At 36.1% G+C, this 12682-nt stretch overlaps 1 protein-coding gene across 21 annotated transcripts in view; it reads right to left on the bottom strand.

The window, feature by feature from the left end:
* The window catches only part of FOXP1 (forkhead box P1), a 671450-nt gene that overhangs the window by 78454 nt on the left and 580314 nt on the right, over positions 1-12682 (bottom strand). For all 21 annotated transcript variants that reach the window (XM_074198735.1, XM_074198737.1, XM_074198738.1 and 18 more), the window contains one exon: positions 8427-8637. In XM_074198735.1, coding sequence (XP_074054836.1) covers positions 8427-8637 — 211 coding nt within the window. The remainder of the gene's footprint in view (positions 1-8426; positions 8638-12682) is intronic.

Here is a 12682-nt window from a genome sequence, read left to right as displayed (position 1 = left end):
TTCTCGACCCTTTCTCTGCCCCCACAGTTAATGAAGGACTCTGAAATTGCAGGACCTCCTAGACCTTGAATCTGCTCAAGATGGGGGAGTCCGTTTTTCTTCATACAAGAAGGCCTGATCTCCTGACTAAGGTGTTTTGGCAAGGGGAAACAAAACAAAAAGAAAACAGAAAGGCAACAGCTCAAAACCCATCAGAAAAAAAAAAATCTTCCATACAGGGTAAAAGGAGAGATTTAGGTCTAAATCATGATGTTACAGGGGAATCAGGCAGGAGGGGAAAAAATGTTCTTACAAAAGAATCTAAGAAAGTTTAAAAATAAATGCAGATACTGTTTTGAAAATGAATGTTACCATGTAGTATAAATTATGTTCTTTTTATAGAAAAGCTTTTTTTAGTCATTAAAACACAATAAATCAGAAAACGTAAGAGTCTCACAACAGTATGTTACCTTTAAATGGCACTCAGTATTTTCTGTGTGACACTATGACAGCTGTTGAACAATAGTGGCTGATTTTTATCATTCAGCAACTAAAGTCAAGAAAATCAGTGAACTTGTTCTTTTGACAGAGTCCAAAATTTTAAAGAAATCTTTCTATACTTCTTGAATGACAGAAGGTAACTTAGTCCTACATTTAGTCCACCTGAGAGATTCCTCTCAACCATATATGGACACCAGCAGTAACTGATAGCCCATGATAGCAAAAAATTATGACAAAATCCAATATTTTAATTAAATTAAAAACACGGTAATAATTTATACCACATTTCATATTTGATGTAGACACTTAATTTGACTATGGGTCAGAGAACTTAATGAAAATAACAAAGTTTGCGATAATAAAAGCCAAGTTCAAACTCTATCTTGGCAGCATATTACCTGTTATAACCTTAAGCAAGTCACTTAACCAGTCTGAGCCTCAGTTTCCTGATCTGTAAAATGAGGAGTTTTTTACTCCAGATCTATGATCCCATGATTTTGAAACATTTGCCTTTATATTGGATTTGGGAGGATAAACAAGTCACTTCACACACACATATATATCTTTATATATGCCACATTCTGTGGACCTCTGATCCTATTGCTTCTAAATGTCTGACAGGTCCATACAACCCTATGGTACATCTTTATACTCTAAAAGATACAAAAAAGAAAGAGAGGAAAGATACAGGTTTGCTGGTTGGCAGGAGGATGCAGAGATCAGGTGTGGGGCAAGGATAATAGATAGTACTTAAAAAGGAGGGTGTGAGTAAATACTAGTTCATTGGACAATACAAACACCAATCAATTATTTTGTAAGAAAACAGCAACTGGACAATTTGGAATTGCCCTCGTTAATGCTATTAATCACTGAGGATACTAAAAAAACAAACCAACCCCTCCTCCCCCCAAAAAACACAACCAAAATTGTTTATACTATAATAGAACACAATGGCTTTTATTATTCACAAAAGGGGAACAAATATACTAAAAAAAAAAGTGAGGAAGATTGGAAATCATGCCATGGAATAAACAAACTATTTCATTCTCTTGTAAAAGAGAGGCTTGCCATACTTTATATAAACAAATACCTGGAAATGAAAGAATATGAATCTAAACCACCGAAAACATATACTATATATATATATATATATATATATATATATATATATATATATATGTTTTTCATATATATATATATGTATTGTATGTATATATACATATGTATATATATATGTATCTAGAACTATCTATATATATATATATATATATATATACAGACATATATATATATATATACATATTATGTATCATTCTATCTTTCTATCTATGCATCCATCCAGTTACATCTCCCCCTCCCCACTTTGATTTCACTAATATGGGAACTCTTCTTGCAAGTCCCTTTACCAGAGCAGTTCTGTAACTGCCCTAGAATTTATCAACCCAGAGAAGTTGTCCAAAGCTGAAGTTATTTGTCCAGAGTCAACAGGCATGATGTGTCACGAGATGGGATCTGAAATCAGGTCTTGGGTTCCTGGCTCTGAGAAAAATTTTTAATAATGAGACCAAGCCATTTCTCTTAACCTTCCAGAGCATCCATCTAAATGTGTGGCTTTATGACAAATTACACTAGCTACTCAAGTCTCAAATATCCAAAACAATATATATATAGTGAAAAATTGGAGGAAAAACTCCCAAAGTTCATTGGACTTATTCTTGGAACTTTAAAAATGCTTCCAGTGGGAGTAAGAAATCCAATATCACTCAAAATCAGCAAATCTCTGATGTTAAAAAGCTCTCTGATGTTTGTCAGATTCTTCAGGTATAACAAGTTACCATCATTCAAAGACCTTTGAATATACCTTAATAGGTTATATACATAGGTATGTGTATGTATGCATGCGTATACATATTAGCATATCACATCAAACACATCAAATCTTAGCATAATATCAATGGAGAAAGACTAGAAACAATTCTGAATGATTACATTAAAGAAAACTTTCCTAGGATCACAGATAGAGAACTGCAAAGGCCCTCAGATGGTCCCAAGCTCAACCTCTTAATTGTACAGATAAAGAAACTGAGACACAGAGAGATTAAGCATTTTCCCCCAATACTGAACAGATAATAAATGTAAAAGATGGGATAGGAAATCAGATTCAAAGACTCTAAAGTCAGTCATCTTCCTACTCTAATAGAGAGACATCCAAAATGTCCTAATTGAGATAGATTGAGCAACACCAGGATGTCCATAAGAAACATTTGCAACCATATGGGGTTTGGAGGGAATAAATGAGTCACTTCACCTAGAGCTATATGAAACAAGTAAAATTATCACTTCTGGGAGGCTTAGTCCCTGTAACTATCATGGTACATATCCATGTTCACATGCTGTGGTTCTCTACTCCTTTTCCTCCCTCTGTCAGGAGGCACCCTAGTAAATCCAAACACTGTAATGGAGACTTTAAATACATTTTAATGGCCCTTTATCAGAGTGAAATCGGGAGTCTTCTGCCTACCTCTCATTCTCTTGCACACAGGAAACAAGTCTTTGAGATAAATTCCTAATGTAAATCCTACCAAACACTGCTAGGATTCTACTCATCAGGATCGAATTTAGTCAAGTGGTAAATATCACAACCATATTCAAAAATGACTTGGATTTTGAAAATGGCCAGCCGAGTAAACAGAAACTGCATTCTTATACAGTCCAATGTATGTCTGGAGGCAACAAAAAGAGAATGTACATTAAATGAAAAAGCCATGAAGCCCGCTGACCAAGCAAACGCATTGAGAGCTCATTGTCGAGGAATCCTTGAAGTCAGCAGCCAAGTGGAAAACTGCAGTAAGGCAGGCATACCATATAGTGGGATGGACAGAAGGCTAGAATATAAAGTAGAGGAGTAATATGGATACTGGGCAGAAGGTGGGTGAGATCTCATCTAGTAATATGCTTTATTTGGTTCATCCATTTCTGAAAAGGCATATTGTCCCAGGAAAGAAGGTGCCATATAGGATAATCACTGGCATTGTGGGGCTTTTAAAAGAGTTTTTTTTTCCATCAAATACTTAAAGTGGGATTATTTTTTACTTTAGAATTAAACTTTAGGAAACTTAAAAAATTCATAATTACAAAATGGCTGGTAAAATGGCAAAAGAATAAAGGCCAAAGGGTGGGAATAACTGGAAAAACTCTGAGTCATAAAGAGTTGCACAGGAATCACCTAAAATAAAGACCACTTAATGTTTTAAATGAAGAAATGGAAGGTTACTAAGCAAGACAGGAGTCCAATTAAAGGAGACAGTCTTATTTTTATAGGTATCTTTTTTTCTCCTATTCAATTATTTCTCTGTATGTGAGTGTCTGCATGCACACTGTATGCTGGTTTTAAGTTTCAAGTGATTTAGATTATGTAAATTATTTCTATTTTTGATAGAACTAATAAATAGGTACATAAATAATCTAGGTTTTATTTTCAATTTTAATGGAAGAAACTTTTGTACTTTTTATATATAGATAAGTGGAGTTCCTTGTTTGATTCCTCACCAATTTCCAACTAAAATTTAAATGTTATTCTTTCAGCTTATAGGTATGATTTGTTGTTGTTGTATATAATATGTCACATTTTAAACTTTCAGGAAGAAACCCTTATTTGCAATTATACATCAACTTTTATTCAAGAGGAACAGGCCAAACTTAGCATTCTAACAATATCTCCTTTGCAGGGGGTTGACTTTATTTACCTAAATCCCTGAATTTAGAATTTCCAAAATCTGATAATCAGACAAATTTTAAAGATGAAGTTTTATGCCTGAAAGTTTCATGATAAATATGTCAATCACTGTAAGAATCACCAATATTGAAGAATAAAACAGTGGCAACATAAAGAGGAGTTGGCAATAGCCTCTTTTGAGGGCCGGCTTGGTGGCGTAGTGGATAAAACATCAGCCTTGGAGTCAGGAGTACCTGGGTTCAAATCCAGACTCAGACACTTAATAATTACCTAGCTGTGTGGCCTTGGGCAAGCCACTTAACCCCATTTGCCTTGCAAAACAAACAAACAAACAAACCAAAAAAACCCCTAATAGCCCCTTTTGATTCTGTTTCCTGAATAGGAAAAAACTCTTTCTCAGGTGCTGACAACTGAAGTGCATTTATTGCACTGTCTGAAATTTATGTCTAATCAGCACAATAAACATTACTGAATTGTCTGAGTAAAATCAGAGCATGAAACAAAGTTAGTGCTGAATTCTAATGATGCTGAATGCCCATGACTACATGAGGAAAGGATCGAAACAAGCCCTGAATTGAGCTTTGGCATCTGCCTCACAAATCATATGAAATGTTCCTCCTTTAAAAGTGCTGAATATTGATCAATTGTCTCTGTAAGGCACAACAGGGAAGTTGGTCTCTATTGGCAATCTTTACCAAAGTGTGTGTGTTTTTTTTTTCTTCTCTACACTCAAGGGTTTACCCTGAATGATTTAATTATAATTTTCCTTGTGTAAGACAAATTAAAGAGGAGAGTAGGAGTGTCACGCCAAAGCAGATTATTTATCTCCTTAACAGATTGCTGTGCACCAAACCCCAGAGCTGCTGCCGTTACTGCCACTGCTGCTGCCGCTACTGCTGCTTCTGCTGCTGCTATCACAAGTACTCACAAAAAGCTCAGAAAAGCACAGGACAAAAAAAAAAAAAAGGTCTTAGGAAAGGGAATATTCTAAGTTAAATACAAATGTTGGGCACCTGTGGATTATTGATTAGTGTTTCTTAAATGAGAATATAAGGCTCTCTCCATCAGCTGCCATCCCCCAACACTGCCTTGTCGTACTTCGTGTCTACTGCATTAGTAAAATGGGGAGGAAGGGCTCATGCAAGCTACTTTCAAGAAGTAGGTTAAATCAAAACCCAATGAGATTTCCAAATGATGAAATAACTGCTCCACAAGAGAAGCAAACAAATTAGGGAGCTGGGAAGGAAGTTTCCAAAGCAGGACCAGAGACAACTAGAAAGCAAAGCACAGGACTGGGAAGAGAATGAGCTACTGCTCCTCAGCCCCAAATGAAAGGATGGAAGTACATCACCTTCAACAACAATCTTAAAGTCCTTTGCTGAGGGACAAGAATCAGTTGCTTTGTTTGGATGCCAAACATCACGTGAACAGTTGTTGGATAACTAGTCAATAATCCATAATATTGCTCTGAAATGTCATTCTCATTTTCATTTACTAGATGGTAAAGCTGAAATTCAAAGGCATGAAGGAACTTGCCCAAGGTCTTTCCTTGAGGGTGAGAAGCAGGATTTGAACCAGTTTTACTCACAATTTTCTCTCTGCTCTATTTTGTTCTTCTCACTATCGGCCTCAGGATTAAATGAGGTGAAAAAAAAAAAGAGTAGATGGAAATAGACTGACTGGTGACCTGAGAGTTATATTAAGCCCATGAAATCTTGCCCAGTATTTTATAAATTGCAAAATGCTTCCTTTCTCACCTTTGGGTTTCCCCTTTCTTTTCCTTACCAAATTTCATTCACTATAAAACTACACTGCCAAAATGGAGACATTTCATTCCAATACCACCACTGTCCAATAACATTTCTTCAGAATATTGACACATTCACCTTAACTTCTGAGGATCCAAATGAACATGAGAGAATCATACCAACTTCCAGCTCCTGGAATTACTCTGCCTCTGCCTTGGATCCATTTACTCTTAAATGCACCTTGAGACATAAAAAGGGGCTATTCTTTTCCCATTTTTTTCCATTGCTAATCTACCACTCTCCTATACCAACTACAGATATATATCCTTTTAGCGTGAAACTAAATGCAATGCATCTAAACAAGAAGAGGCTTGTGTGTCATATGAAATGTAGGCAGGCACCACAAGGGCCGCCAGGCCTGCAACAAAAACCTTAAGTGCATCAGTGGGCATTCTTTGCTGTATAGTCTCCCATTCTACTTATGGATAAAGATGTAATTCAATCACTCTGTACTAAATGGATGGTATAAGCCTTAGTACATCAAAGAAAAGAAAGGCAAGGTTAAATCTAGAACCTTTTATTTTATACTATCTGAAGTTTTCCTTTCTGAAAATATTACAACAAAAGGCAACATAAACAGATACAGGAAGGAAGAGCCAAGCTCAAAATTTGGATGTAAAAATGTCGACCTTCCCTTGAAGTCAACAGAAGCTTATATTCACCCAATGGTTCCCATTTGACACTCACTTTATCCTAGCCTATTCTCCAAATCATTTTCAAGCTAATAAGCTTAGCAACTATTTAAATCACTTGCTTCTTCTTCTCCTATTGCTGTACCAATTTTAAAATCATCTAATAAAAATGTCTTAGTTTTCTGAAGAAAACATTTATATCACATATCACTGTAAATTTGTTACCAAGGGTACTGATTTATAATATGAAATACATAATGCAATAGATATAATGCTTTTTTGTCATTAGACTCTACATTCATAAAAATGGATTGAATAAAGAGAGCCAAAAAAAAAAAAAAAAGAGGAAAACCTGTTTCAATAAATTTTGTTACTTGGGAAAAAAAATGAAACTTTAAAAAGAATAATTAATATTTTTGGAAAGACCATTAACATGCTTATATAAGAACCCACAGCAACAAAAAGATAATACTGTCCCATTTAACAAGCATGTAAATTAAAAAAGCATTTACTAAGTTAGATGCTAGTGACAGAAAAACAAAAATAGGAAAGAAAAGGTCCTGTAATGGAAGAATTTATATTCTATTCAGAAATCATATTAAAAAACTCTTCAGGACACAAATATGAAACTGATGTAAAGCATATTATACAAGCATGAGGATCTTAAAAGAAAATCATTTCTATGTATAAAGTACATAGTATAGGGTACTCAAGACATTTTTATTGATCGTTTTATTGATTACAAGTATATATTACAATAGCATGATTTTTAAAAGTATCTGGCAAACAGTAGGTATTTAATAAATATTACTGGTTGAAACAGCTTTCATTGGAAGGACCACTGTCAAATTTAATTAATAATTTTTTGGGGGGGAATGGGGGTAATTAGGTGTCTTAACTTTCAAACTTCATTTTTCCTTCAGATTTTGTATTTCTATACCTAATTGTAAACAAATATTGGTACTGTGATATCTTCCTCCCTTTTTTCTACTCCCCTTTATCTAGTATAGTTCACCTCAGATATGGTAGAGCCTTAAATCAGTATCTGGTCAAGTGAATGCAAAGTGCTTTTTTTCAACATTTCCCCCCTAAACCAAAAAAAAAATTGATAGCTATGAAACATTTGATTGAAACATAACCCAATTGATTTTAAAAGATTTTAATGCTATTTTGAATGATATAAAATGTTTCTATGATGAACAGAAATCCAAAAATCCATAAAATTGCTATTTTTTTAGCTTCTTTGGAACTTTGGAGGGGTAGCTTCAGTGCACTAACCTGTTCCCTAAAGAATCAAATCCTGAGTGATGATAACCCAAGGTCCTCATCTCCAACAGGACCATGCACCGTATTTGCAGGCCAGGCTGAATGCACTCACCTATTCCCTTCACAAGAAAGTAGAGCAAAATACTTCTAAAAGTATCCCATGGAAGCACAGGAAAGGAAGAGGGAGCTCTGTATGAAACCAAGGTCATGAGGACATAAGCATCTTGTGGCCCCTTTGCCATAAGCTCTGGGTTATGTCTATATTAACACTAATTCCATTTTGAAAAAAGGAGAAATAATTAGATGTTTCACACCACAGTGTATATTGAATAAATTCTTAAGTCATTACATGGACATTCTCATCATATGAATCCAATTAGAGATCAGTGCGATATAAAGAGGGATTTGAACATGCACACATGCACACACATACATCCTCACACCCCCTTTGAAGGGCTGCTCATTGCCCAGATGACCATGTTCCAGCCAAGACTTGGCTCCTACCTTTCTCTTTTAGGAGTATGAACTGGTGCTAGCTGTCCATTGGTGGAGGCGTGGGGGTTCATGATTAAGGAGGTCTTGGAAGGTGCAGAGGAGGTGGTGACACATGTGGAAGACAGATCCAAGCTGCTATGGTTGTTGCTCGGGGTTTCTTCCCCTGGATGCGAGCTTGTCACTTCTTTCCAGAGCTGCTGCAGTTCGGCTGGAATCATGCCTGAAACAAACAAATTGGATAATTAAATCAATTAACAGCTAATTCCGTCCTCTTCAAACAGTAATTAAATCAAAGAGTCAGTAAACAAAGCCCAGTGTTAGGTTTTTTTTTTTTTTGAGAGTGTGTGTGAGTATGTGTATGTGTGTGCCCGCCCATTAAATAAAGGCTTCCCACTTTACTGTTAAAACCACTCAAGTCTCTGAAATGGGAATCTCATTGAAGCCTGGCCACAAGGACCAGTTAAAGTTGGGTCCTTACAGCATGGTGGGAGAGAGAAGGGGCTGTGGAAGTCGGGAACAACCCGCATTCACTAAACAAATGAGAAAACTGAGGCTGAGTCCAAGGAAAGGCTTGTGGGAAAGAGGTCACTCATCAGAGCAGAATTGGGAAGAGTAACCCACTTTTATAAGCCTAGCCCTTTTTCCATCAATGTGGCAAAAGATTTTCCCATGATGCTTGGTCTGGAAGTCTTTGGTTCCTTCCAGTTTTAAATCTATGACCCCAGGAGACTTCATCCAATATTCGGTTTCACTAATTTTGCTAAAGTGAATTTATTTTAAGACATAAGGAAGGACTAGAAAGGAAATTATTCAACTATGGTATTAGGACAACATGAACCACAACATGACTAATTTTTTGTGCTTGAGCTTTAAATGATGACAAATAGCTTTGTTATTAAATATAGTTTTTATTAATCACTTTTAGACATAAATTATGAATTCATATTGTCTTCCTGAAATGCTTTTCAAATTTTAACAGTCAAATTGATTATACTATGATTATTTCATTAACACACCTATCTTCCTCATTAATTTTGGTTTCTAGGACTGCTCACTTAATTGATGGATGTGTCTACCGAAAAACTGTATAACTTTTTATACAAGTAACACTATTATTACTGTCATTTCTTAGATCAATGCTAATGAGCCATTCAAGAGTAAAATGAAAACATTAAATAAGCTCTGGGTAATAAAAAAAACCTGTTGTTTTCTAAAGGGGTCAAAGTGGACAGAGGTTTGAAGACACATATGTCAAGTGTATACTTGAATTTCCCAGTGAGAAGTAGAGACATTATCCATATGTCATACTCACCATTTTGGGTGACCTAACCTTTAATCAGATGACACTTCTCTACTGAACCAAATTCCCAAACCCCACATAAATAAGACACACTTCATGTTGGGAAAGCCTACAGGAGAAAAATATTTACAAGGGCAACTGCCGAATGACAATGTCCCTTGAAAGGATACCGAAAAATGGAACTCCTGCAGGTTTCAAGGCAGGCCTGTGGCAGAACTCCATTTCCAGGTGTTTTGGATCACTGTTCATTGTTTCAATCAATTGTAACACAGCCATCCTAGGAAATCTGCCATTTTCTGACTCTATAAAAGCAGCTGAAACTGGCATGTATCTTAAGCAAGCTAAGGTATTGAATTAAAGGAGAAGGCTGTATGCATTATATTCATTTGAAACACATAATAAAAAATGCCAAGGTCTAAATTTAATTTATTTTTGTCATTTAGAATACAATAGATAGATAATCATCTCAACGTGATCAGCCAAACATCTTTACTTTGCTAAACTGTTAAAGATTTTAATTATGCTAGCTTTGGAGAGCACGGGTCTAATGAGGCGATAGACTCCAGAGAATCTAAGTGGTTAAGAAGTGTGAAATGAGTCTGATAGGATTTTTTTATATTCACCGTGGATCGTTTGCATATCAAAGAGGAGTAAATTATTGCACAGCAGACCAATAACCTTCCCCGCCTTTCCGAGAGTGGCATTAACAAAAACAGTTGGTATCTGGGAACTATTCTCCTCAAAAATGCGAAAATGCTTAAGTATTTGCAATTAATATATATGAAAAAGGAAGCTTCAATTTCTACATTAAGCTATCCGATATTCCTCGAACAGATCTAGCCATTGAAAACCAAGGCCTCTTTCTTTCATAAAAATCAAATGCCAATTAGATTTTGATGGATTTTGTCCCAAATGAGCATTTAGTTATTAGACATATTCAATTATTACTTGTCCCCTGAAATTAAACCTCCGAGGCAAATTAAACAAAGAGAAAGGTCACTAGCCAATCCGATGGCCTGTTTGGCTGCATCTGGGCTATTATTTTCAAACACCTTGCAAAGTGACAGTGTGGGTTGTAAGGATGTATTTTTAGCGAACATACTTGACAGGACTGTCTGCACACTAACAATTACCTGTGAACACCGCTGACCCTTCCACCACTGTTTACTCAATTGAAACAATAGTGAATAGACTCCTCTGTTGATAACTCAGTATTAATATGAAACTCCACAAGTCAACACTTCTTTTATTGTTTAGGAATAAACAAATATTAAAAAAAAAAAACGAAGTCGCCCATTTTTTGAATGATTAAACTATTTGCTTTCAGGTTATTTACTTTCAGCTGGAGAGAATCCTATTCACTGTTACCTGTATCTTTTCTCTTCTGAGCAGTGGCCAGGCTTATAAAAGTCTCCTGCCACTCCCTCCATATTTACCCAGCAAATGAAGACTAAACTCACTGATGCACTATCGGTTCTAGACTTAAGATCCTTCTCCCCTGGCTTGACCTATTGCAACACTGCTCAGCTCCATCTTTCAATGATATGAGTGTATGTGCACGTGTGGCCGCCATACATCCTTCAAATAAGGAACTTAGAAAAGTTTAATTAGAGAAATAGTGTCAACACTCTTTCCTGGGCAAACTGTGAAGGTAACAGCTAATTTAATTATACTATCCTCTTCTCTAAGGGAAGAAACTGATGTCATTATTTAAGGAGTGACATCAGCCATGCTAGGGGTGGTCAGCTCAGTGCTCTCCATGGCTGCTATAGTCAGAAAATAACATTAAGCTGCTGGTTCAATGAATACATCAAAAGATGTTCATTTGACAGTCAAGATATCCTGATAGCACTAAGACAGTTGAAAGGAAAGCCAGTCACTCATCAGGCTAAATGGATATCAAATTTCCAGAAACTAAGCATTTCCTCCAAAATGATGTAGGAGAATAATAGTAGTACCAAGTTAAAGAAATCCATTAACAGGTACAAAATAAAGTATATAATTTGCCTATCTACAATTCACAGTTTAAAAATTAGAAGGTCAGAATATTATTGAATTTGCAGTGAAGTATAAAAAAAAAATTAGCCCTGCCCTTTAGGAATCCGAATAACTACAATGGAAAACAACAGGGATATGCTAATTATTTAAGGTCTAGGAGAGGTGCAAATGTAACCTTAAAAGAAAACCTGTCCACTCTGCAATAGAGAGTGCCATCATTCATCTCTTAGAGTCATTTACTAGAAAATGGCTTCAAAGATTCCAGAGCCCACACTGTCATTTTTGAGATTCCCCTTAACTCCATTTTAATATATTTAGGACACACAGAAAACTGGTAATTCTAAAATAAAAACATCTTGGATTTGGTATGAACTATATATCACCAATGATTTTAATGCATGGTCTCGGCTCCTTATTACCTCCTCCTTTTTTTTTTTTTCTCCAGGACAACTGGTCCCCTTCATTATAAAAGAAAATTCAGGCACAGGTTTAAAAAATGTATGTTGTGGGGACAGTTGACAGATTACTGTTCATGGAACTCAATTTCACAACCCCAGGTATCACAGGCTCAAAGACAAACAGAGTTGATCAACCTTTTTTTGTCCTTGTACATCCATACCCAGGTGACCATGTTCAAGCAAGCAGAAAGTTGATTTAAACCTCGTAATGACATCAGTTTTAAGCCATCATCTCTCTGATAAAAAAAAATCATGTTGTCGTCCAACTGGCCTGAATTCTCGAGGCACTTCAAGAAAAGGGGTGGGGAGATGGGGTCCAAATGCTAGAGCCCCTACTTTCCCAAGGGTTGTCAACCACACTGAGTTCATTTCACTGCAAGGGCCTGACCTCCGAAGCACCTCTGTTTATGTTTATGTGATCTCTGGCACACTCGGAGGCACCCCTTAGGTTTTAAATATGCTTTTTCTTCATGTTGTAGGGGCTAATAGTTCTCCCAGACTGCTAAGCA

The sequence above is a fragment of the Macrotis lagotis genome, chromosome 8, assembly GCF_037893015.1.
Source record: "Macrotis lagotis isolate mMagLag1 chromosome 8, bilby.v1.9.chrom.fasta, whole genome shotgun sequence".
Classification (NCBI taxonomy): Eukaryota; Metazoa; Chordata; class Mammalia; order Peramelemorphia; family Peramelidae; genus Macrotis; species Macrotis lagotis.
The sequence above is the reverse complement of the archived record's forward strand: the minus strand, read 5'-3'. Positions and strand labels throughout refer to the sequence as shown.